The sequence below is a fragment of the Corvus cornix genome, chromosome 19 (assembly GCF_000738735.6).
Source record: "Corvus cornix cornix isolate S_Up_H32 chromosome 19, ASM73873v5, whole genome shotgun sequence".
Classification (NCBI taxonomy): Eukaryota; Metazoa; Chordata; class Aves; order Passeriformes; family Corvidae; genus Corvus; species Corvus cornix.
Window position 1 is genome coordinate 6,763,583 of NC_046348.1, and position 22,759 is coordinate 6,786,341.

Below are 22,759 nucleotides of genomic sequence, written 5' to 3' on the forward strand. Positions count from 1 at the left end.
GGGTGGCATTTGTTGCAGTCCTCTGTCCCCTGCCCTTCTGCAAGTCTCTGTTGGCTGCACCACTTCGCTGACACGGCTTTTGGACTTGTTTTGAATATGAACTGCTGGGGCTATTTTGTTTCCATGCTGAATGATTTATTTACTTTTGCCTTGCTCAAGGTTTGGAACCATTTTGACAGCGGTTCCTGCCCGGGTCAGGCCATTGGCGTGAAGACACGTCTGGATAATGGTGTTGCTGGCTTCATCCCAACAAAATTTCTTAGTGACAAGGTGGTCAAGAGGCCAGAAGAAAGGGTGAAGGTACGAAAACAATGGATTTTCACACCCCCAGCATGAGCTGGAAGAACCTGGAGCCAATACCAAAGACTCAGAGTTTGGTTAATAACACTGTTGTTAAATGACTTTTCTGACCTTATTTTCATGTGAGGACTTTAAATCAGCAGGAAGTTCAGGTTCTGGTTAGTGTCCTTGTCCCACAGTGCAAATCTCCCTTGGCAGCTGGTGAGACCCTGTTAATCAGTTAACACGTTGTGCTGCAGGAGGATTTATTGTTGTCTGGCTGAAGTCTGGGTTTAGGAGACCAGAAGGCATTCTAATGCAGAGCTGCCTCTTGTTTCTGGCTTTCTAAAGGGTTCACAGAACTGCTTTTGGACAGGCAAGGGTCATTTTCCCTCTTACAGCTTCTTCTTCCCTCTCCATTAATTTGTGGAGGTCATCAGAGTTACTGGTCTTGCTCAGGGCAGGGATTGGGGTTCTGAAAGGAATGGAATAACACTTTTTTTATCACATAATAAAATAGTGGTTTAACGTCTTTGCTGTCTTTTGGGGTTCCCAACAGCCTGTGCAGGTGATGGTAATCCTGTAAGCTCAGAGATCTCAGCATTTCTTTAAAGAGTTATTAATTAACTTCATCATGGTCAGCTGAACTAAGACATTGCAGTTTTTGTGGGGGGATTTTCTGTCTCACGTTTTATTAGAGCAGTCCTTTGAGTGTCTGCTTCTGAACAGACTTAACTGCCTTCTTGCACATCTTGAAGTTCAGTTTTGCTGCTCCCATTGTGAAAGGTACTTGAAATAGAAAAGGTGATTGTCCTCACCCTCCAGACTTGCAGTTTCCTGTGTGGTGTGGGTCATAGGTAGTAGATGTGCTGGAGAACTGCCCATTTTTCCTTTAATCTCCTTTGGTTCTGATAATTTCTGGGATTAGTTGACTTTCAGTTCGTGCAGAAAGATCACTTTTAAAGGTTGTATCAGTCTGAAGGAGGTGAGGTGATTGGTACCTCCTCAGTGTCAGCGGGATCCCACGTGGATTGTTCTGTAGCACAGGGGTTCTGGTATATCTGCCAAACCTGCTGCTCACCTTGGCCTGCACCTCCTCTGCAGGTGGGAATGACCGTCCACTGCCGGATCATGAAGATTGACATTGAGAAATTCAGTGCAGACCTGACCTGCAGGACCTCAGACCTGATGGACAAGAACAATGAGTGGAAACTGCCCAAAGACACCTACTACGACTTCGACTCTGAAGCAGCAGATCACAAACAGGAAGAAGACATGAAAAGAAAGCAGCAGAGGACAAGTGAGTCTCTTAATTTCTCTCTCCCTTGTAATTCCAGCCTTCCCAGGCTGCTTCAGGACAATCAGCACTATTAGATACGGTTGTATTAAAGCACTTCCTCTAGAAGGCTGAACGTTCCCTTTGTTCTCCAGCGTACATCAAGAGGGTGATTGCTCACCCATCATTCCACAACATCAGCTTCAAACAAGCAGAGAAGATGATGGAGACCATGGACCAAGGGGATGTGATTATTCGGCCCAGCAGCAAAGGGGAGAACCATCTGACTGTCACCTGGAAGGTCAATGATGGCATTTACCAGCACGTGGATGTCCGAGAAGAGGGCAAGGAGAATGCCTTCAGCCTGGGCTCCATGCTCTGGATTAACACAGAGGTAAAGCCTTGCAGAGCATGCCTGGGAAGGGGAAGGACCTATCTGACAGGTTGACACAGCCTTTCTGTCCTTGCAGCTGCTTTCACACTCTACACTCTTAGAGAGTAACTTCCAACACATTCTCTGGATCTTTAGACAATACTTGTCTCTGGTTTTTTTCCTCAAGCCTTGCTGTGCAGAGTGTATGACTAAATACACCCTAAATACCTCTTTAAATGTGTTCCTTCAAAGGAGTTTGAAGACCTGGATGAAATTGTTGCTCGTTATGTCCAGCCAATGGCTTCTTTTGCCAGAGATCTGTTGAACCACAAATACTACCAGGACTGCAATGGTGGAGACAAGAAGGTAAGACTGTCCCAGGATGTGGTAGCTCCTCAGGAAGATATCCATAGGCTCTGTGTGTTGCTGAAAATGTGGGCTCCCCTGGAGCATTTATCTTCTTTCTCTCTTTAATTAGAAGCTGGAAGAGCTGCTGATAAAGACCAAGAAAGAGAAGCCAACATTTATTCCATACTTTATCAGTGCCTGTAAAGATCTACCTGGTAAATTCCTCTTGGGATATCAGCCTCGAGGCAAACCAAGGTAAGAGAGTGGCAAGCCCAGCATCTGCAGAGTACTGCCAGTACCAAACCTCAGCTGACTGCTGCCAGTTTTTCTTCCAGCTCTGTCAGAATTCCTGTAAATCACACCTCCTCTTTCCCAGGATTTGGCCTCCTGACAGTGGAGGACCCAATTCTAGCAGTAAATCTCACCCAGGAGACTCCCATGTTTCTTAACCATCTGGCTACCACTGTGCTGTGGGTGTCACAGGACTGTAGGCAGGGAATGATGGATTTTTCATGGAAAGGCAGGGTATTTTGAAGCAACTGTTTGAAGATAAAAGTGTCTTGGGTAGATCTGTCTGTTCATTATCAGTACAGCCATTGGCTGTGGTTTTAGTCCATGCCTGTCCTGACTGTTCACCTGTCAGTGAGTGACTGAAGCAGCCTGTGATGTGTTGTGGTCTCCCTGCTCCTCACAGGATAGAGTATGTGACAGTAACACCAGAGGGATTCCGCTACCGGGGCCAAGTCTTCCCTACTGTGAATGGACTTTTCCGATGGTTTAAGGATCATTATCAGGACCCTGTTCCAGGTAAGCAGCCTAAAACTTGAGTGCCTCAGCTGTTTGTTTATCACACATCATCAGGGACAGTTATTAAAGGACAGTTCCATCGTCTTTGTCCCTAAAATGTGTCCTAGGATTTTTCTGTATGTGGGAAGTTTCAAAGCAACGTTCCAAGTGTTTGGTTCCATGGACCCACTGAGAGCTCTCCTGAGAGTTAATCTTTCAGCCAAGTGGGCTGTGCAGCAAAACATGGACCAGTCCCTTTCCTCTCCCTTGTCTCCCCCACCATACAACCCAGCACACACCATTCCCTGGTGGCAAACTATCGTGCCAGAACCAGCGTTCCCTCCATTTTTTCAAATCCCGAGTTTCAGGTTTCTCTCTTCCAGGAGAGTTAATCTAGCTCTTGGTTGGTATTTTGTACAGGTATTACCCCCAGCAGTAGCAGTCGGACCAGGACTCCAGCCTCCATTAATGCTACTCCAGCTAACATCAACCTGGCAGGTCAGTGCAGGCCATTCCCGGCTGGAATTGGGATGTCAGCTGCTCCTCCAGGCTCCACTTTTCCTAATGCAATGTGTCTCCCTTGCAGACCTGACGCGTGCAGTGAACGCTCTGCCACAGAACATGACCTCCCAGATGTTCAGTGCCATCGCTGCTGTGACAGGCCAGGGACAGAACCCAAATGCCACCCCGGCACAGTGGGGCTCCAGCCAGTACGGCTACGGAGGCAGCGGAGGCGGCAGCAGCGCCTACCACGTAAGTGTCACTTAAATTGCCACTGGCTTCTCCCTGCTGCTAGAAACCACTGGGAGCCTGTAAGGAATCCCTCATTGCCTGGGGTCCCCAAATCCTGGTTTTGTCCCCCTGGTGCTGCACGGGCTGGATTCTTGAACCAGGTTTCCTCTTGCCTCGCGTGAGTGGAGAAAGGAGGCGCGTAACACAGCCCTGCTCCGGGGGGAGTTGGAGCAAGGAGCAAACTGGTCTGGCCATCCCCCCAAGGAATGTGGCAGGGTGGAGAGGTGGGATCCAGCGGTGAGGGCACACAACCTTCTGATTGTGCCCCTGAATTGGCAACGTGAGCTGCCAGCGGAGCAGATTAGCTGGGAAAGTATGCGCTGAGTTTGCAGGGCTTTTCAGCTCAGCGCTAATCTCCGAGCTGCACCGGCAGGGAACACCTCAGCCTGACCCAACAGCCAGGGGCTTTGCAGGGAGTAAGATGGAATTGGACAGTTTTGGCTCATGCTGAAGCCTTCCTGCATGTGTGCCTGCTCTCAGCCCACTCTGCAAGCTCCCAGCTTGACACCAAGGCGAATTCCAGCTGCGGAAGGACTGAGGAGCCTGGCTACAAAGAACACACCCAGCTGTTGTACCCAAAGAGGAGATGCTGCAAGACAAGGCTTGCAGGGAGGAGTGCTCCTCCTTCAGAGCACCTTGGGAGGCTTTCAGGAAGTTTGGCACAGTAAATGCCGAGCTGGGGATAGGCAGGGACTGTGGATAACCAGATGTGTTAATCATCAAGACATCTGAAAAAAAGGGGAGGTGAACACCGGCAGGCAAAGACGCTAAGCTCTCCATGGGACAAGCAGCCAGCTGGCTTGGGATGTGGGAGGGAGCCATCCTGGGAGCTGCTGCACCTTCTCTGCAGCCTGCAGGGGAAGAATTTATCTGTTCTTCGTGCCCACTGCAGGATGTCATTGCTGCTGGCTTGCCCCAAGTGTCTCTTGTGCCCCTTGCCTTTGCTTGGCTCGAGCATCTCCCCTTGGGGTGAACAAGGAGGGCAGGCTGTGCTGAATGTGCTGTGCTCAGCAGGGCTGGGGGCACACAGTGAGGGTGGGCACCCTCCTGGGGGAGCAGGGCAGTGCAGAGCCCCCGCAGCCTAGCAGGATCCACCCTCTGTCCCCTGACAGCCTCTGTTCTCTGCAGGTCTTCACGACTCCAGCACAGCAGCCGGTGGCCACCCCTCTGATGACCCCCAGCTACTCCTACACTACTCCCAGCCAGCCCATCACCACGCCCCAGTACCAGCTCCAGGCCAACACCACACCCCAGTCCACCCAGTCTCAGGCACAGTCGCAGCCATCGTCCAGCTCCAGGCAGAGGCAGCAGCCAAAGTGAGTAGCTCCGGGTGTTTGTATCCATGTCCTGTCTCGGTTGCTTTTCATGATTTTTGTAGGAACAGCATGGTGGGGAGGGAGGGAGGGAGGGAGGGCAGGGAAGCTCTCCTGTCCCATCTCACTTTGTCCCCGTGTCCTTGCAGGACCAACAGCCACGCTGCCATCGACTGGGGCAAGATGGCCGAGCAGTGGCTGCAGGAGAAGGAGGCTGAGCGGAGGAAACAGAAGCAGAGGTTGACCCCTCGCCCGTCTCCCAGCCCCATGATCGAGAGCACGCCCATGTCCATCGCCGGGGACGCCACGCCTCTCCTGGATGAGATGGATCGATAGGACCTGACACCCGACACCTCTGCTCTCTTCTCCAAGGAAGGGGGAAGGAGAGGGAACAATTGGAAGCGACTTCCCTTCGCTTAGACACATAACTCCTGTTTTATACGTCGTGGGATGGTGGGAAATGACTCTTGGTGATGTGCACCTGAGCGAGAGAATAGACTTGGCAGGGCTGGTTAAAAAATATATACTATATATAAGAAAAATATATCATAGAAAGGAACACTGCATCGGCCTCTGCATTCCAGGCTCTGGTTTTGAGGCACCTTGGAAACTTAGCAAAGCAAACTTGAGGTCAAAGGAGCCTGTCCTTGTACATGCACAGCACTCTGCTTTCACCCCAAAGACTGGGAAGCAAACGGAGCTGAAAGTGCATCGCCCTGGAGTGAGCCTGTTTCCTTTGGATTCTCCCAACCCCTGTGACTGTCACTTCCCCTCGTCCCAAGAACACAAAGCAAAGTCGTGGGGGTCGTGACAAACGAACCAGAGTTCTCACAAAGTTCCTGTTGTTGTTTGCTCCATGTTTTCATGTGTGACAGGCTCAGCAGAGCCTGTGCCAACCCCAGCTGTGTCTGGAGCGGTCCAGCACAGCGGCTCGGGGTCTTACTGGAGATGCAGCTGTTGTACCAAAGGCTTGCTCTCTCCTCTGGCTTCTTTTGGAACAATATTTATTTAGTTTTGATTTTTTTTTTTTTTTTAATCAAACTGCGAAATAAAGCGCCAGCCTACGGCAGCTTCCCCGAGACAGACACGTGGGATAAAGCACCATGGAGCAGCCTGGAGTGCATGGCCTCCTCCTCTGTACCTGCTTCCCCTGCCCAGCTGTAACCAAGAGGGGTGAATAAATAGTGTTTTTACTGAATGCTAGCTCAGAGGTTTTCTGCCTGCACCCTGCCCTCTTCCCCCTTAGGATTTGCTCAGAGCAGAGTTGCGTGGCAGGAGTCGCTGCTCCTTCTTCCTTTGTTGCTTGGCGTTGCCCTCTGTGTGCTGGAAGTTCCGAAGAGAAGCCGATTTCTGTTGTTAAAGAATAATGCACCATATGGAGACATCACACCGACATCGGGGCACCTCCCTGTGGTGTTGGATAGGGAGAGGCATTGGGAGGGCTCGGATAAAGTGGGTAACTTGTGTCAGAAAGAGCTCAGTGCGGTGTCCCTGAGGGATTGCCAGCGACGGGAGAGACATTTCTGAGAGGAAAAGTTCCTGCTGCACACACTTTCCCCTCTCCTGCTTTGTTAGTAGGGATTTTCTATGGAAGCAGAGTCTTTGTTCCTTCCCAGTGCTCCTGGTCAGCCTCCTTTGCTAGGAAATGAGCAGGAACAGCAGACCTTAGGAAACAAAGGTCTTCTTTGCATGTAAATGCTCCCGAAGAATGGCAGCGACCCGGGAGACAAAGCAAAGCTCTTTGCACAGAAAAATGCAGGTCCTGGCTTCAATGCCATCCCCTCTGCAGTGCTGGGGGGCTGACAGGGTCCTGTTCTTCCCAAAGCCACCCAGGCCAGGGGGGAGAACCGTGGACTGGAGCCCACAGCTCCGAGGTTGCAGGTGGATGAACCTGGCGCTATTTTCTTATTTTGTGAGACTGTACGATGGGAAATTCGCCTGGGAGCAGCTCCTTACTGGTTGGACCTGGAAGGGGGGGCTAGTTGTGTGTTGTTGCCTCCTTTCTGGCTGTCTTTGTTTCTAGTTTTCCCTTGCTGTCAATAAAAGTTCTACTTTTGGGAAGCTTGTCCGCATGCCCCGCGTCTGTCCATGCTTCCTGCCGGGATGCCGTGGCTGCCACAGGGGCTTTGCACCCAGAGAGGAAGCAGTGCCTCCCTCCACCCCTTGGTATTCCCCCCTGGACTCGTGTGATCCGCTTATTTCAGGGATTTGGGGTTGCACCGCACGCTCCTCAGTGTGGGGTTTGCTGTCTGCTCGACTCCTGCCGCTCCAGCTTTGCCCGAGTCTGGAATTTGGTGCTGGTGCAGGAAGATCTTTCCACCACCTCGCCAGGACACTGGGCTGAGACACTCTCCACCCTTGGAAGTACCTTGGAGGAGTTGGTGGCAGTGCCCTGTTCCCTGCTTCTCGCTACAGGAGCCCACCAGGAAGGGACAGCATTCCCTGCCCCAGCTCTTCCCAGGCAGCATCTGCCTTTGTCCCAGGGGCTGGAAAAACATCTATTGTCCCACTCTAAGGAGCTTTGCAGGCATTTGAGGAGCCTTCGGGGAGGGCCAAGACCCTGTTCCTCCCAAAGGAAGGGAGATGGAGTTGGTGCTGGTGTGGGAGCATGGGAAAGGCGAGGGGTTAAGAGGATGAGAGAGCTTGGGTGGTGCAATTCAGAGAACTTCCAGAGAAAATTACATGCCTGGGGAGCTGGAATTTAACCCTCTGGCAGGGGAGTTAAAACTGGGCTTCAGCTCTGTTGCCAGTGTGTGGCCAAGAGCTGTGTCCCCAGTGCCAGGACAATGACATGAACTGATGGGAGCAGTGAGGAACAGCTCAAACCACCGGATACCCACCCAGCTCTGGGTGTTACCCTCCCACGGGATCAGTTTCCCCTGGAGGCCGTGCCCACTGCCATCCTTTCCTCCACAGAGACAAAGCCGAGGCTGCTCAAGCAGATGTAAATTTATTTCACAGCCAAGACCCACGCGGGGCTCAGGGGGGACTCAGAGCTGCAGCTCTCGTGCCGGCTCAGCCTCAGTTTTACTTTTCAGCCTCTTCTTTCTGTTCCTCTCCTTCCTCCTCCTCTTGCCACTGGCGGTGGGGACGGGGGAGGGAGTGGCTGGCGCTGGCTCCCTGCCCAATCCCTCCCATGCCGGGGCATCGCTAAGGATGGTGTTGGATGCTTCCCCCAAGGATGGCAGCAGGGCCCAGGGATCAGCGGGGACAGCAGCTTCAGGATGTCTCCGCACCCCCTTTTCAGAAGAGCCTTTCTTTTTCAGACCTTTCCCCTTATTTTTCTTAACTTTCTTTCTCTTCCTCTCTTTCTTGACTGCCTTGGGGGCTGTCCCGGTATGATGATCCCCTGGGAGGGCTCCTCCCCACGGGGGGCTCAGGGGGACTCCCCTGGGCCTGGCTGCCCGGTCGATGAGCTCCCCCCCAAATTCATACAGCACCGGCTCCCGGGGCACCGCCACGGCCACCGTGTTGTACGTCTTGCACCTGCCAAAATTGAGGAGGCACCACAGGGTGGGTGGGACAAGCCCTGGGCAGGGGGACAGTCCCCAGGGCGGGGGGCACTCACCAGACATAGAGATACGGCTCCACACACTCTTCCCTGTAGGTGAACTCGAAACAGGGCACCTGGATGACGTTGAAGAAGGCCTGGCCCACCACCCGCGAGGCCGTGTCGTTCACCCGCCGCAGGCACTCCTTCAACCTGCCCCGGGGCAGAGCCGGGCTCAGGGGGACTGGCACCCCCCGGGGGGATATTGGGGTGCTCTAGGGCAGCTTTGGGGACGCTCACCTGTGGTCGCAGTCGCAGTGGCTGATGGTGTGCCAGCGCAGGTTGCGGTACCCGTAGCGGGCGGTGAAGGGGTGGATGACGTGCTGGCAGTGGTCATGGTCCCGGCAGCACCGGTCCGTGTCCTGGTGCTCCCCTGCAGGGAAAACGTGGGGTACAGGCAGGGCTGGGGGCCCCACATGCAGGGCTAGGGTTGAGCTAGGCTAGAACTAGGATCAGGATTAGATTGGACAGATGCACACTGGAATCATACTGGGATAGGGAAGGATGGATGGGTGGGGGCTCAGCTGGATCAGCACTTGGGTGGGGACAAGGCTGGCACTGGGATGGGGACTGGTCTGCACCAATACCACACTGGGGATGAGACTGGGACTAGGCTGGGTTCAGGATGGGGACCAGGACTGGAGCAGGACCATGAGAGGGTCTAGGCTGGGATCAGGATAGCAACTGGGAGTGGACCAGTACTGGGATGGGGACTGGAATGGCAGCAGGATGGACCACAGAGCAGGCTGGGGACAGAGGGTGGATCAAGAGCAGACCAGCACCAGGAAGGATTGTGATAGGGACTAGGCAGAGATGAACTGGGATTGGACTGGTGCTTGGGTGGGGACTGAACTGGGGCAGACAGGGATTGAACTAGCATGGGAACAGGGGCTGGAGTAGACCATGTGAACAGAGGCTGGAGTACTGGGATGGGACTGGATTAGGATTGATGGGGACTGAGGCAGCACTCGGTTGGGGATGGGATGGGTTGGGATGGGGTGGGATGGAATGGGAGACAAGGGATTTGAGGAATGGAATGGGGAGGGATGGAAGGGAGTGGGATGAGATGGGATGGGAAGATACAGGTAGCAGCATCCCTGCCGCCCTTACCCAGCTGCTCGTAGGTATCCGCGTTGCTGCCAGCACCACACCACAGCGTCCCGGGATAGGTGAGCCCGCGGCGAGCGCGGGGCCGTCCCGGCGGGGCCGCTCCGGGGGCAGGTGGCAGCAGGAGCAGCAGCAGGAGGAGGAGGAGGAGGCGGCAGAGCAGCCCCGGGGCGCACATGGCACCGCGCCGCTCGCCGCCGTGGGGCCGCCTTATAGAGCGGCGCAGCCCGCCCACGCGGGGCGGCCCGGCACGGCTTGGCACGGCCCGGCACCGTGCGGAGGGTCCCGCAGAGCCGGGGGGCTGCAGCCGCTCCCGCTCCGGCAGCCCGCGGGGAAGGGGTCACCCCTCCCGGTGGGACCGGCCCCGTTGCTGTGGCAGCCGGTGGGGTGATGTGCCGGGGCCGGTAACGAGCCGGCCACAAACCCCCGCCCCGTGACGCACCGGCCCCCCCACAGCCCCCGGCCCTGGAGCGGCCCCCGACGGGAGAACGATGCTCTCTGCATCCCTGCATCCCTGCATCCCTGCATCCCTGCATCCCTGCATCCCTGCATCCCATCCCATGGATGCTCTCTGCAGCTCCGTATCCCGGCCCACAGATGCTCCCTGCATCCCCATGGATGCTCCCTCCCCGCGTCTGCACAGCCCATCCCATGAATGCCTGACTGCGTCCCCATGTCCCATCCCACGGGCGTTTCCTGTGATCCTTCCTGCATCCCATCCCGCTGATGTACCTTTGACAGGACAGCCCAAGCCCGGTGCCCAGCCGGGTTGGCAGCCCACACCGACATTCCCAGAGCGCTGCCAGGGCTGTCCCTCTTGGCCAGCTCCTGCCCTCGGAGCCCATTGACAGTCAGGACACAGCCCTGGCTCACTGGGATGCTGTGGGAGCCAGCGCTCAGCAGGGCAGGACAGCGCCTGGACTCCCCAATGTGGGGACGTGCGTGGCCTCAAAATATCCCTGCGCTGCCCACGACCACCCAAAGCTGCAGGACATTGCCCTGAGCACCACCCTGGTTCGCTGACCCTTGCACCACAGGGTGCCACCCCACTGTGCCACCCACACCATGCCCTGGCACTGTGCAAACACCACAGCCCCGTTGCTCCCCACCACAACACTGCCTGGCTGGGACAGCAGAGCCAGTGGGGGACATTGCTGGCCCATGGGAAGGGTTCCTGCCTGGCACCAGCCCGGTGTCCAGCTGGCCGAGGGCGCTGGCCCAGTGCCGCAGGGGCTGCCCCTGCTCAGCTGTCGCTGTCTGTGACGCTCCCGTGACGGTCCCGCTCGGCTCAGCCCCGCCGCCAGCACCCAGGTACAGAGCTGAACGGGCACTCTGGGCCCTGGGGTGCCACATGTGGGTGTGGGTGGGGGCACCAGGCCGTGGGGAGCCCTGTGGAGGCTGCGGGTGGGCAAGTCTCACCCCTCTTCCACGCTCAGTGCTCGCAGCACCTGCAGTCCCCACGCATGGACCTGTGCCACGTCCCTGCCACCCCGGAGAAGGGCTGGTACCTGGCACTGATGGCCCCCAACGTCAAAGGTCCCAACTATGCCTGGCTGGACCCCTCCCGGCTCTACTGCCACCCGCAAGTACCCAGTGCCCCGGGTGGATGGCACCGTGGGGGCGTCGGGGTGGGCTGCATCTCCGCGGGGCTGCCGGGGCACCCAGCTGTGGGTGCCCATGGTGGGCTGCGGGCACCCAGCACCTCCACTCTCCCCCCAGGGCTTGCAGGACTGCGTGGCCGACCTGCTGCAGCCCTTCCAGGGAGAGGCCATCGACATGGTGGCCGGCATCGATGCCATGGGCTTCATCCTGGGTGAGCGGGCACACGGGTGAGTGCGGGGCCGCTGTCCCTTGTCCCTGGGGGTCCTGATGGTGCTGTCCCCACCCCCAGGCGCTGCGGCCGCGGCCACACTGCGGAAAGGCTTCCTGGCCATCCGCAAAGCCGGGCACCTCTGCGTGCAGACCGTGGCACAACCCTACACCGACTACTCGGGCCGGGAGAAGGTGATGGAGGTCCGCACCGATGCCATCTCGCCAGGTGAGCCTGTGGGGTGCTCCCGTTTTGGGGGGCTGCCAGCGTGGGCACCGGGGAACTCATCCACAGCCTCTGCCCCCTCCAGGTCTGCGCATCCTTCTCGTGGACCAGTGGGTTGAAACTGGGGGCACCATGAGGGCAGCCATTGAGCTGGTGGAGCGGCTGGGGGGGGTCGTGGCAGGTAGGAGGGGGGCACCAGAGCATCCCGAGGACCACCATCCCCTTAGCCTGTGGTGGCCAGTGCTGAGCCCCGCTGTGTGTCCCCACAGGTGTCGCTGCCATCTGCATTGAGAACAGCGAGGGAGGGAAGTGGATCCAGGAGCGCTACAAGTGCTCCCATTGCGTCCCCCCCCGCCTGCAGCCCTGCTTTGACCAGCACCAGTTCGGCTGGGACTGATGTGGGACTGGCCTCTCATGTGTTCCCTGAAGCCCCCTGAGGGACACAGGGCTGCTGGCTCTGCAGGACAGGGATGCTCCTGGGTGGAAGAAGGAACTCGTCCTCAGTGGCAGCCATCCATCCTTCCTGGCTCCATCCTCCTGTTTGCCCATGAACCTGGGGGCTGCACCCAGGGACAGGGAGACCCAGCCAGCCCCAGCCCCCTGCCCCCAGCCCCACACCTTTCTTACAAAGCATAAAAAAGGTTTTATTAAGACAAAAGGGAGCCTGAGGCCATCTCCCCCTGCAAGCAGTACCTGGGTTTGCATAGCTACAGGAGCCACACAGGTGCTCCTGCCCACCCCAGCCAGGGGTGCCCAGGCAGGCGAGGGGCCGGGGGGGGCTAGGGGTGGCAGGGACGGCTCCTCGGGGCCGGCCGGGGTCGCCCCTCTTTGGTCCAGAGGTGTGAGCATGGAGGGGGCTGGAGGCTGCCCCTCACTGGCAGCACTTGGGTTTTTTGCGGGGCGTTGACAGGTACAGGTCGCTCTCGTTGCTGTTGATCCCTGAGGGAGAGAGGAAGGAGGGTTGGTGGGTGGGTGGGGGACAAAAAGGGACACCCGTGTGGGGCTGGCCAGGGCTACTCACGCACGGTGTCGCCGATCCGGCGGGTGTTGTTGCCGCGCTCCAGCTCGGCCAGCACACTGTTCTCAAAGGTCAGGGCTGCCACTCGGAAGAAGAAATCCCGCACGTTCTCCCCTGCCCCACAGGAAGAGAGCCCCCCTGAGTGTCTCCTGACCTGGCTGGACGCTGGGATCTGCATCCCCCCACACAGCTGGGACTCACCGGTGAGTGAGGAGACAGCCCAGTACTCCGCCTGCATCTCCTGGGCCACCTTGAGAGCGTCCTTCTCCATCAGGCTGTACTGTGCTGGTGACTGCCAACCGAGCTGAGCGTGGGTGGGTGACAGGGACAGCCAGGGCACAGTTTGCCCACGGGGAAGGGGATACACTCACGCTCAGATCCTTCTTGGAGCCCACCAAGAAGAGGATCACGCTGGACGGGTCGTTTTCCTTCAGGGCATCAGCCAGCCACTGCCTGTGGGAGCCACTGTTAGCAACTGCTGGCCGAGCATTGCACTCGTGCTCACCACACCACAGCAGCCCCACAACCCCTCTCTGTCCAGCCCTTAAGGCCCCCACGCCCCTCCCTGGTCTCTCCCCTGGGCCATGTGTCACCTACCGTGTGTGCTCCAGGGACCCCACGTCGTTGACATCGAAGACAATCACGATGGCTGGGGGAGGAAGGAGGAGTGAGGCGGGGACAGGGACAGTGGGATGGGCAGCTGGGATGCAGTGGGGAGCTCACCCTGTGCTCCCCGGTAGTAGGTGGAGGCGATGCACTTGAAGCGCTCCTGGCCAGCCGTGTCCCACCTGGGGGGGGGGGCGGGGGAGGTGAGGGGGGGTCGCAGGGGTGCGTGGGGAGGGGGCTGGCACCTACTCACAGCTGCAGGCTGAAGGGCACCCCCAGCACCTCAAACCGCTCCATCTCGAAATCCACCCCGATGGTCGCCTTGTAGTTCTTGTCAAAAGTGTCCTTGCAAAACCTGGGGGGGGGAGGGGATCAGCATCCCCTGACCCCCCCATCCCAGCCCCTGGGGGCTCAGTGCCCCCCACCCTGGGCGTACCCAGCACCGGAGTCTGGCTGGAGCCGGGCTCAGCCCAAGGTGCTGCTGCCCTTTGGGGGAAGGGGTTCGCTTCCCCTGCTCCCCATCCCCCTCCAAGCCTCTCCGGGGGTCCCGTTACCGGTTGATCAGGCAAGTCTTCCCCACCGAGAGGTCGCCCACCACGATGATCTTGGAGATCTTGAACCTGCGGCGAGGGGGACGCGCGGCTCAGCAGGGTGGGGGGCAGAGGGGCTGGTGGGGTGGGCGGGCATCACCCCACGGCCCCTCGTGTCCGCAGCGCTCCGCATCCCAGCTCCACATCCCGGCTCCGCATCCCGCCCGCCGCAGCTCATCCCGGATCCCCGTGTCCCCCCGTGTCCCCCCCGCCCCGTGTCCCCCCCGTGTCCCCCCGCCCCGTGTCCCCCCGTGTCCCCCCCGCGCCGCATTCCAGCGCCGTGACGCAGGGCTCGGCATCGCGCAGCGCCGGCAGCCACACGGCGCCCACGCTGCGGACCCCCACCCGCGGCTGGCGGCACCGCGGGTCCCTCGTCACCTCCCCCCACCCCATCGCAACAGTGGGGACCCCAAACTACCCCGGACTGACCCCACAGTGCCCGTCCGCTGCTCCTGGCAGGCGCTGACCACTGTGGGGTGGAAGGCGGGGCGGGTGTGCAGGGCGGCCTCCTTCCGAAAACACTGTGAGGGGGACAAAGAGGGACACCAGGGTGACCACGGGGCTCGGCGAGGGCACCTCCGGGCTGGTGTGTCCCCCTGCTCACCGGGGGCAGGGCGGTGATGACCCTGTCCCTGCGGACCGGAGCCAGCACGTTCATGGTCCGTGGGTGGCCGGGGGAGCGGGGACGGGATGAGGGTCACGGCGAGGTCTGGGGACAGAGAGAGCAAGGAGTGGCGATGTCCCCGTATCACAGTTGTCCCCATGAACAGCATTCTGGAACACGGCTGTCCCCGTGTCCTCAGGTGGGGCCGTCCCCTTATCCCAAGTGTCTCCCCTTTCCCGGGATATGGTTGTCCCTATGTCCTGACTCTCCTCATGTCACCAAGGATGGCTGTCCCCACATCCCTGCCACCTCAAGCCCCCTGACTGTGGCTATCCTCACACCCTGGGGCACAGCTGTCCCCACATCTCAGCTGTCCCCGTGTCCTGGCCATCCCCACATCCCCAGTGTGCCATCCCAAGGTACCACTGTCCCCCTGCCCTCAGGTGTGGCTGTCCCGCACCCCGGGATACAGCTGTCCCCGTGTCCCACCACCCCCGCATTCCCACACTGTCCCCATCTTCCATCTATCCCCGTGTCCCAACCATCCCCACGGCCATCCCAGGGTATCCGCTGTCGCCGTGCCCCGCGGTGTGTCTGTCCCCATGTCCCACCCATCCTCATCTCCGTGTCCCACCGGTCCCCGCGTGTCCCCCCCGCCCCGCCCCGTCCCGCGTGTCCGCCGCGCACAGACCCCGCCGTCCCCTCGCCTCATCCCAGTCCAAGTTCTCCCCGCCTCGTCCCTGTCCCCACGGCGGGGGAATGAAGCGGGGTGTCCCCGTTACCGCGAACCTCCCAGCTCCGGTAGCGGTGCTCGGTGCTTCACGCCCAGTCCCGCAGCAACCGGCGTCCTGGCCCCTCCCACGCCCCCGTTCGGGGGCGTGGGAGGGGCCAGGACGCCGGTTGCTGCGGGACTGGGCCACTACGCTGCTACCACCGCGGCGGGACCCCGGTAATCGCCCGCCACCCCGGGGCTCATCCCGGTCCCGCACCGCCACGACGGCGGGGAGGGCCAGTAGCGTGCCAGACTACAACTCCCATGATGCCCCATGGAGCGCCCGTTGCGCGTGCGCAGCCGAGTCCGCTAACGGGTACTACCACTACCGGCATGCTTTGAAGATGTCGCGAGAGTTGGCGCGGCGGGGTAACGGAGATTCTTCCTTGCTCGCGCGAGATTTGGGGGTATAAGCCCGTGCGGCGCGGCGCGGGAGACCCCTTTCGACTTCCGCCTGGCCAAGATGGCGCCCAAGGCGAAGAAGGAGGGTGAGGGCGCGGGGCGCTGGGTCCGCGTTTGGGGCGCGGGGCGGCGTGCGGGACCGTGCGGGGTGCGTGTGTATGTGAGGAGGCCGGGCTGAGCGAAGTGGGGAATGACGCACGGTTCCAGCGCCCTGCTAGGCGCGGGCACGTGGAGGTGGTGGGACAGGCCTGCCGAGTTGTCTGAGGGAGGTGGGGGATGTTCCCATCTCGATGCCGGGACTCGTGCGTGGGGAGGGAATAAGTGTTTTTTTCCGCACGGAAACGGGAGACTTTTAACTCCATTGGGCGTTTTGGGGCTCATCTTGGATGGATGAGTGAGCGCGGGCCGCTGGGTGAGGTCCTGCTTATTGGCCGGGGGAAGCCATGCCCGGCTGGGGAGCACATCCTGACGGTGCAGATCCTGACGGTGCTGACTGAGCTCTCCTCACAGCTGTGCCTCCGAAGACAGAGGCGAAGGCCAAGGCGCTGAAGGCCAAGAAGGCCGTCCTGAAGGGGGTCCACAGCCACAAGAAGAAGAAAATCCGCACGTCACCCACTTTCCGCAGGCCCAAGACGCTGCGCCTGCGGAGGCAGCCCAAATACCCCCGCAAGAGCGCCCCACGGAGAAACAAGTGCGTGTGGGCTGTGGGGCTCTGCTTTGCTGGGGGCTTTGGGGGATGGGAGCAGCCCCATGAATGGGCTGTTAGGGGACCTGGTGGTTTGGGATGCAGGTGATGATTTTAAGCGACCAAAGCCTGAGAGTTTGTGATTATAACCTTAGGTGACTGATGCACCCCAAAGACAGCTCCTGAAATGCAGAGGAGCACCTGCTAGCCCTCTGTTAAGCGTAGGACCTCTTTTGCAGGCTGGACCATTATGCCATTATCAAGTTCCCTCTGACCACAGAATCAGCGATGAAGAAGATTGAGGATAACAACACTCTGGTGTTCATCGTGGATGTCAAGGCAAACAAGCACCAGATCAAACAGGCTGTCAAGAAGCTGTACGATATCGATGTGGCCAAGGTCAACACGTTGATTAGGTGAGAAGGGGGAGGAGAACAGGTCCCTGGCAGGTGTGAGGTGCTTCATTTTAGCAGAAAATGGGAGCATGTGGGATAAAGCTCCATAGCAAAGTGCAACTTTTGACTGAGCACATCTTGGTGGAAGTGGGAAATGTTGGCAGAGCAGAGGGTTGGCTTCCTCAGGGGGCTCTTTGCCTCCTCAAGGAGCACTTCTAACACCCAGGGAGTCCTGTGCAAATGATGTAAATTTCGATTCTACTGAGCAGTGTGATGTTTCCAAAGGAACCACTGATGCACATGGGAATTGCAGGAATGTGGAGCAGGGGGGAGGAGTTACCTCTGTTCTGATGCCTCCTGTTCTTCTCTAGGCCTGATGGAGAGAAGAAGGCTTATGTCCGACTGGCTCCAGATTATGATGCACTGGATGTGGCCAACAAGGTGAGATGTCTTTGAAAGTTGGAAGCTTTTTTGCAACTTGTCTTGTGTCTCCTGCACTGATTGTTCTTCCTGAGTGTCTTCATGAGGTGTTTGTGCTTCAAGTGTGGTGGCACTTCCGTGTCCTTGTAGCCAGACAGGATCTGAGCGTTAAGGAGCCACATTCTCAGTCAGTTCAGTCCTCGAGGTGGTTGAGGTAGGCAGGAGGCAAAGGTGGTACAAAGTGGAGTAGGGGAGTGTACAGCACAAGGATCACTCTGGAATAAATGTACAAAGTGGATGTGTTAGGCTCTTGGGCAGTTCTGGGAGGAGGAAGCCAGTCCTTGGAGGATAGGAATCCTGGGGAGATGCAGCCGTGGCAGTGATGTCTGTGGTGGAGGCTCTGCCTTTCTGCCACCATAACATCTGTTTTAACATCCTTTGCTTCTTTCCAGATTGGAATCATCTAAACTGCATCTGCTGAGGACTGTACAGACTAATAAACATTGTGACACCACTGAGGGCTCTTGTGTTTTGTGACAGCACAGCCCATGTGAAAGAGAGCGCCCAGCAGACTTTTGGGCCTTCATTTCATTACAGGGATTCCTCCTTCCCTTCCTGGCAGTGGGTGGGCACAGCTGACTGCTCCACCAGAGGATCACATGGGAGTGGTGCTGTCCTGCTCAGAGGGTGTCTGAGATCATTAAATATGTGGGTGAACATGAGGTGATACCCAAATCTCAAATATCTCTGTATTTACCCCCAGAGCTCTGGTGTCCTGCATTTTCTTGCACAGCGTAACTAGGATGTGTTTGTGATCGGTGTTTTGGGTGTCCTACATCGCTTCCATGTGGAGCAGACCACGGGTGGCCACAACAAAAACCTGCCAGTGGCTCTGATGTGACCCAAGTGACCTGTTACACCATTTCCCCTGTGTATCAGCTCTCTGCTTATGCTGCAGGTTCACTTGGAACCCTCCTGCTAATCCAGCAGCAGAGGCTTTGTGGGTTTTTCTGGCATGATCTCTGCTCCATGTGCTTGTGGTGTGTGAGTTTCCCTGTTGCTGTTCCTCACAGGGTTCACTGTCCTCAGGGCTGTTCCCAAAAGCTGCTGTTGCTGCCTCTGCAGTGTTTGGCTTTAAGTCTGTAGATGAAACCAGCTTTTAGAGTGTTTGGAGTTAGGAGAATGTGGTGCACTGGCTGAGCAGGGAATGGGGGAATTATGAAAAAGTCTTCAGGGGTACTTGAGCTTAAGTACATACTTAGGCTTGACTGAGAAAGATATGAAAGCCGTGACCAAATATTGATTGGGTAATTGAGCTCTTGGGACACAGAGTTCCTTCAGGCCTCTTGTGGAGGGTGGCAGATTCCCAGGATGGTGGTTTGCAGTGTGAAGGATGGTGGTGGATGGAAGGCAGGAGCTGCTCTCAGGACTCTGGTGGAGATTTGTGCTGGGCTGTGTGGCCCTGGCTTGACACCCCTCACTTGGGCTTGGGGACTGCTGTAAGGGATGAAAAACTACCTGGAGAGAGGAGTGCTGCTTCCCTGTGTGCTTCCCTGGCACCAACCCAGCCTCCTGCCTGGGGGTGAGCAGCAGCAGGGTCCCCTGAGCCCCAGGCCACCTTTTTACGTGTAGTCACCCCAAGAAAGATGTGGGAGAAGTTGCCCCTCTTGTAGCAAAGCTGGTGTCACTGCTGGGCAAGGACTGGGTACGGAGAGCCTGGATGTGCAGCAGCCAGAGGCTGGGAGGGATTCCACATCAGCATGACTTGCAGTCAGCCCTGGCCTTAACTCAGCCCAGTGGTGCTGCCCTGGCACGTCATTTGCCTCTTGCTCCTGACTGGCAGCCTGCCTGATCCACAGCTGCACTGCTGGGGGATGCTCCTGCTGGAAGCCAGGAGAGGAACAGCAGGGAGCTGTGCTCCCTCCTTTGGGAAGCTTTGTTGTGCGTGGCCTTCCACACTGGTATAAGGACACTGGAAGTGTGGGGTGGTTTGAGCCTGTGACCTGCTGGGACAGAGCTGTGTCTGCTTCGTGTGGAGACACAAGGGGAAATAGCAGCAATGGGGCTGAGGGGGAGATCAACATTGGGGCTTAATGGTGTGGGGTGATTGCAGATACAGTCATCTGAACTGCAGAGAAGCCACAGGGCTTAAGCTGCAGCTGGAAGACACACACGAGAGCAAGGCTGTGCTCTGCCAGGGCTGCTAAGCTTTGCTTTGAGTAAGGAGGGGATGAGGCAGCAGGTTTGGAGCTGGCATTGATCCCTGCCCACACTGTCCCAGGTATCACATCTCTGTTCAGCTGCCAGGCTCTTCCTGGGGCTGGTGTCAGTGCACACCAGGGAGTCTCAGCAGGATCCTGATCCTGTGGGGTGTTTCCCAGCTCTCTAGTGGAAAGGTGATCCCCCACTGCCTCCCCTTAATCACTGGCTTATTTCAACTGCAATGCCTGTCTCTGCCTGAGCTGGGCAGGTGCTGGGGTGGGTGGGACGGATCCTGCCCGGAGCAGGGGCTGGGCAGTAGTCCTTCTAAGCCCTGCTGCTAGTGCTGATCCGGTGCGGTCCCAGAGCTGTCACGTCAGCAGGATTTGCCTCCCTGGTACTCCACAGAACCGGCTGGGCCAGTTCTGGCCCCACTCCCCTGGGGTCCTGAACCCCCTTTCTCCTCCCACTGCTCTGGAGGGCTGCTGGACCCGTCCTGGTCCTGTGGCTGCAGGTGAGGGCCCAGCATGCTCACGGGGCTGCAGCTGCACTGTGCCAGTGAAGATCGCTCCACGGGATGCAAGCATGCAGCAATCTTCCAGGAAGAGCTCATGGCCTCACAAGGCTTTTCCATGCCAGCTCCACTTCACGTGGCTGCCGGGTGAGTCACACAGCCCAGCCAGGCTCCTCTGGAGACAGGCAGGTCAGGCACTGCCACAAGGCTTGGTACCGTGCTTGCTTCCCCTCAACTGTTCCGTGCACAACCCTGGGTCTCTGGAAGAGCAGAGGAATGAGGAAGAGGAGGGGAACCCATCCATGCGAGGGACGGAGTTGTGCTGTTCAAAGCTCAGCTGGGTTGGCAGGACCCAGCAGGCTCGAGGGTCCCTAGAACAAAGCGGGCAGCAGAAATGTGCCCTCTCCCTCCCCAAGAACTGCCAGCCCTCCTCTGGGAATGGGACACATCCTTTCCCACAGCCCTGGCCCAGGGGGAGTCCCCGACCTGCTCTGCCCCACAGAAGAGCCAGCCCAGGTGTGCTGCGGCAGCAGTAAACAGACCGATTTTAATGCACGGAACACCCAACATCACCACGGGAGGGCCTCGTCCCCTCCCTCGCAACCCTCCCAGGCTATCAACTGCGAAGCGCAGCCGCCCCTGGCCCTCCAGCTGCCTGCAGGGAAGCTGGCTTGGGCTGCTTCTCCATCGGCCGTGCCTCTGGCTTTGGCAGCATCCCTGCAGCTCAGTGAAGCTGTCAGGCTGGTCCAGCAGGGAAGTGCTTTTAAGCAGCAGAGCGGGTGAAGGCAGGGCCTGGGGCCAGGGAGCGAGCCCTAAGGCACATCAGAGCAGCTTCGGAGAGCCCAAAACTTCCAGGAGCCGGAGCCTGGGTCCCTCTCGGCGCGCACGTCTCAGTCTATCAGAAACTTCTCACCGTCTACATCTCTCCCCGCAGAGCCCTTGCGCAGGGAGGGGAAAAAATCGGAGCGGAGGAGGCGGGAGAAGTACATGACGATCATGGCGTCGAGCAGCAGGAGGTTGGCGGTGAGGAAGGCACCCTGGCCCTGCACCTCCACGTAGCGGAGGAAGTACCAGGTGAGGTAAGCCTGGGGCGCCAGGCGGAAGGCAAAGTACATCACCAGGTTGATGTACTTGTTGGCCTCGTAGAGCGCCAGGGAAGGCACGTTGCTCATCTTCAGCAGCATGCGCACCGTGAGGAAGATGTTGCTCACCTCCACCAGCAGCAGCAGCACCGCTGCCACCAAGAAGCGGCCTGTGACGATGAGTGAGACGAAGGCAGAGATGGCCTGGGACACACATACACACAACACAGAGCAGGGTCAGCTTGCCTTGCCCTGGGGAAAGCGAGTCCTTCCCCACCCCTCAGCAAGAGCAGACTGTGCTGTTCTCCCCACCCAGAGTCTGGAAAGCCAGATCCCCCAGGACCAGTTACACCTCCCTGCACTGGGATGAGCCTCCAGCTCTTCCCCCTCCCAGCTCGGCAGCCTGGCTGGCTCCAGGCGCTGGGAGCCGATGCTGGCAGGCGTCCTGCCCTGCCAGGCGCCCTTGCCTTGTTGATGAAGAGCCTACCTGGCAGCCAGGGCGAGGCAGAGGGAAGGGCTCCAGCTTGCCCTGCCATAGCCCATGAAACCTGGGTGGGCTGAGCCCCGAGGTGTATGGTAGCCCCCCGTGCTGGCCATACTCACCATGGCATGGTGCACCAGATACTCCCAAGAGGAGCGGGACTGATGGTTGAAGATGATGTCAAGGGTGTCATGGATGAAGTAGCCTGTGGGATGAAGGAAAGCATTTAGAGGGTCTGGCTTGTGCACTGTGACCCATTGTGGAAAGGAGGAGCAGCGAGGAGGAGGAAGGTGGTATGACTGCTTTCCAGGTGTCAGAAACACCTCCACCCCGTCTGGGTATGCAGAGACGGCTATTCCCTGGGGGTTGGCAGCCTGTGGGCTCCACGCTCGTGATTAAGGCAGGAGGCATGGAGCTGCCCAGCCCTTGAGCCGGGGGCTCATCCCGAGCCAGCATACCGGGCGAGGCTGAGCAAGGAGTGAGCAGAGCCCGGCGGGGTGGCTGCGGCCATTGCCCTGCCTGGCTCCTTACCTGAGGAAAAGCAGACCAGCAGGTGCCCTGAGACGCTGTAGCCGTCCTGGATGTCGGAGAGCAGCTCCGGAGAGTGCCAGAGGCTGGGGGTGAGGAGAGAAGGAAAGGGGTCAGCCTAGGCTCCGGCACGGGGAACACGAGGACCCCCAGCCCCCTGCCCCCTCCCCAGGGTGCCCAGTTCGCAGCGTGCGCCCGCCGCGCTGCCCGGTACCTGAGGAGGGCCCATAGCCCGGCCAGCACGGAGTGTGCGAAAGAGACGAGGAGGTTCCGCCAGCGCCAGACGCGGCCGGGACGGCTCCGCACGGCGGCGGGCTGGGGCAGAGCCAGAGCCAACCGGCGTAGAGCCCCGAAGATCGCCACGCTGCCGCCCACCAACGCCGCCGAGGCCGCCCGCCAGCCCGGGCCCATCGCGCCCAGTCCGGCGGCGCGCGGCCGCGGCGGCGGCGGGCGGGGCCCCGGGGCCGCGCCCCCTCCCCGCCGACCCCACCTCAGCGCTGGCCACGCCCCCCGCGCGCTTGCGGAGCCACGCCTTCCCATTGGACACGCCCCCCGCGCTGGCCACGCCTCCCCGCGCGCGCCTGCGCGGGGTTGGGCGGCTGTG

At 58.9% G+C, this 22,759-nt stretch overlaps 6 protein-coding genes and 2 non-coding genes across 14 annotated transcripts in view; 5 read left to right on the plus strand and 3 right to left on the minus strand.

The window, feature by feature from the left end:
• SUPT6H (SPT6 homolog, histone chaperone and transcription elongation factor) overlaps positions 1-7,239 on the plus strand; it is a 26,955-nt gene extending 19,716 nt beyond the window's left edge. For all 3 annotated transcript variants that reach the window (XM_039562858.1, XM_039562859.1, XM_039562860.1), the window contains exons 28-37: positions 160-300; positions 1,384-1,579; positions 1,711-1,949; positions 2,181-2,294; positions 2,407-2,531; positions 2,971-3,083; positions 3,483-3,560; positions 3,649-3,815; positions 4,983-5,170; positions 5,317-7,239. In XM_039562858.1, the coding sequence (XP_039418792.1) occupies positions 160-300; positions 1,384-1,579; positions 1,711-1,949; positions 2,181-2,294; positions 2,407-2,531; positions 2,971-3,083; positions 3,483-3,560; positions 3,649-3,815; positions 4,983-5,170; positions 5,317-5,503 (1,548 nt within the window). In that variant the 3' untranslated portion in view covers positions 5,504-7,239. The remainder of the gene's footprint in view (positions 1-159; positions 301-1,383; positions 1,580-1,710; positions 1,950-2,180; positions 2,295-2,406; positions 2,532-2,970; positions 3,084-3,482; positions 3,561-3,648; positions 3,816-4,982; positions 5,171-5,316) is intronic.
• Positions 7,240-8,098: 859 nt separating this feature from the next.
• On the minus strand, positions 8,099-10,207 carry PROCA1 (protein interacting with cyclin A1). Its single transcript, XM_039562931.1, has 4 exons — positions 9,828-10,207; positions 8,958-9,090; positions 8,736-8,870; positions 8,099-8,653 (listed from the first exon to the last, which is right to left on the minus strand). Exons 1-4 carry the CDS (start codon positions 10,000-10,002, stop codon positions 8,158-8,160), a joined length of 939 nt encoding a protein of 312 aa, XP_039418865.1. The 5' UTR covers positions 10,003-10,207; the 3' UTR covers positions 8,099-8,157.
• An 821-nt stretch (positions 10,208-11,028) lies between these two features.
• On the plus strand, positions 11,029-12,526 carry LOC120411023 (adenine phosphoribosyltransferase-like). Of its 3 annotated transcripts, XM_039563060.1 has the most exons (6): positions 11,029-11,135; positions 11,261-11,410; positions 11,544-11,637; positions 11,716-11,862; positions 11,945-12,040; positions 12,129-12,521. In XM_039563060.1, the coding sequence occupies exons 2-6, from the start codon at positions 11,288-11,290 to the stop codon at positions 12,254-12,256; spliced, it is 588 nt and encodes a 195-aa protein (XP_039418994.1). In that variant the 5' UTR covers positions 11,029-11,135; positions 11,261-11,287; the 3' UTR covers positions 12,257-12,521. The 3 variants fall into 3 exon arrangements, with proteins under 3 accessions (XP_039418994.1, XP_039418993.1, XP_039418995.1); XM_039563059.1 differs by lacking the exon at positions 11,029-11,135 and having other exon boundaries at positions 11,281-11,637; positions 12,129-12,523; XM_039563061.1 differs by lacking the exons at positions 11,029-11,135; positions 11,945-12,040 and having other exon boundaries at positions 11,281-11,637; positions 12,129-12,526.
• A 68-nt stretch (positions 12,527-12,594) lies between these two features.
• RAB34 (RAB34, member RAS oncogene family) lies at positions 12,595-15,559 on the minus strand. Of its 3 annotated transcripts, none has more exons than XM_039563055.1 (11): positions 15,467-15,559; positions 14,678-14,782; positions 14,503-14,594; positions 14,038-14,103; positions 13,737-13,838; positions 13,601-13,665; positions 13,475-13,526; positions 13,249-13,330; positions 13,079-13,169; positions 12,881-12,991; positions 12,595-12,798 (listed from the first exon to the last, which is right to left on the minus strand). In XM_039563055.1, the coding sequence occupies exons 2-11, from the start codon at positions 14,729-14,731 to the stop codon at positions 12,731-12,733; spliced, it is 783 nt and encodes a 260-aa protein (XP_039418989.1). In that variant the 5' UTR covers positions 14,732-14,782; positions 15,467-15,559; the 3' UTR covers positions 12,595-12,730. The 3 variants fall into 3 exon arrangements, with proteins under 3 accessions (XP_039418989.1, XP_039418991.1, XP_039418990.1); XM_039563057.1 differs by having other exon boundaries at positions 15,460-15,481; XM_039563056.1 differs by lacking the exon at positions 15,467-15,559 and adding an exon at positions 15,369-15,447.
• Positions 15,560-15,799: 240 nt separating this feature from the next.
• On the plus strand, positions 15,800-17,865 carry RPL23A (ribosomal protein L23a). The gene is made up of 5 exons (XM_010402425.2): positions 15,800-15,937; positions 16,362-16,542; positions 16,776-16,952; positions 17,303-17,372; positions 17,804-17,865. Exons 1-5 carry the CDS (start codon positions 15,913-15,915, stop codon positions 17,816-17,818), a joined length of 468 nt encoding a protein of 155 aa, XP_010400727.1. The 5' UTR covers positions 15,800-15,912; the 3' UTR covers positions 17,819-17,865.
• Positions 16,635-16,705, plus strand: LOC120411047. The gene has a single exon (XR_005603434.1). It is a non-coding gene; the product is annotated as a small nucleolar RNA Z17 (small nucleolar RNA).
• On the plus strand, positions 17,166-17,231 carry LOC120411046. The gene has a single exon (XR_005603433.1). It is a non-coding gene; the product is annotated as a small nucleolar RNA SNORD42 (small nucleolar RNA).
• Positions 17,866-20,581: 2,716 nt separating the features above from the next.
• TLCD1 (TLC domain containing 1) lies at positions 20,582-22,607 on the minus strand. Its single transcript, XM_039563058.1, has 4 exons — positions 22,370-22,607; positions 22,159-22,241; positions 21,750-21,832; positions 20,582-21,350 (listed from the first exon to the last, which is right to left on the minus strand). Exons 1-4 carry the CDS (start codon positions 22,564-22,566, stop codon positions 20,955-20,957), a joined length of 759 nt encoding a protein of 252 aa, XP_039418992.1. The 5' UTR covers positions 22,567-22,607; the 3' UTR covers positions 20,582-20,954.
• Between the last annotated feature and the right edge of the window lie 152 nt (positions 22,608-22,759).

Bases quoted from the DNA above. Each gene is read 5' to 3' on its own strand.
- TLCD1 (XM_039563058.1), bottom strand. From the start codon at position 22,566: ATGGGCCCGGGCTGGCGGGCGGCCTCGGCGGCGTTGGTGGGCGGCAGC. The intron at 22,242-22,369 runs GTACCGGGCAGC...CCTCACCCCCAG, and splicing joins GGGCTATGGGCCCTCCTCAG to CCTCTGGCACTCTCCGGAGC. The intron at 21,833-22,158 runs GTAAGGAGCCAG...TTCATCCCACAG, and splicing joins GCTGGTCTGCTTTTCCTCAG to GCTACTTCATCCATGACACC.
- RAB34 (XM_039563055.1), bottom strand. From the start codon at position 14,731: ATGAACGTGCTGGCTCCGGTCCGCAGGGACAGGGTCATCACCGCCCTG. The intron at 13,839-14,037 runs GTAACGGGACCC...TCCCCCCCCCAG, and splicing joins AAGACTTGCCTGATCAACCG to GTTTTGCAAGGACACTTTTG. The intron at 12,799-12,880 runs GTGAGTAGCCCT...TCTCTCCCTCAG, and splicing joins CCGGATCGGCGACACCGTGC to GGATCAACAGCAACGAGAGC.
- RPL23A (XM_010402425.2), top strand. From the start codon at position 15,913: ATGGCGCCCAAGGCGAAGAAGGAGG. The intron at 16,543-16,775 runs GTGCGTGTGGGC...CCTCTTTTGCAG, and splicing joins AGCGCCCCACGGAGAAACAA to GCTGGACCATTATGCCATTA. The intron at 16,953-17,302 runs GTGAGAAGGGGG...GTTCTTCTCTAG, and splicing joins AAGGTCAACACGTTGATTAG to GCCTGATGGAGAGAAGAAGG.
- LOC120411023 (XM_039563059.1), top strand. From the start codon at position 11,370: ATGCCTGGCTGGACCCCTCCCGGCTCTACTGCCACCCGCAAGTACCCA. The intron at 11,638-11,715 runs GTGAGCGGGCAC...CCCCACCCCCAG, and splicing joins TGCCATGGGCTTCATCCTGG to GCGCTGCGGCCGCGGCCACA. The intron at 11,863-11,944 runs GTGAGCCTGTGG...TGCCCCCTCCAG, and splicing joins CACCGATGCCATCTCGCCAG to GTCTGCGCATCCTTCTCGTG.
- PROCA1 (XM_039562931.1), bottom strand. From the start codon at position 10,002: ATGTGCGCCCCGGGGCTGCTCTGCCGCCTCCTCCTCCTCCTCCTGCTG. The intron at 9,091-9,827 runs GTAAGGGCGGCA...TTTTCCCTGCAG, and splicing joins GGATACCTACGAGCAGCTGG to GGGAGCACCAGGACACGGAC. The intron at 8,654-8,735 runs GTGAGTGCCCCC...CAATTTTGGCAG, and splicing joins GAGCCGTATCTCTATGTCTG to GTGCAAGACGTACAACACGG.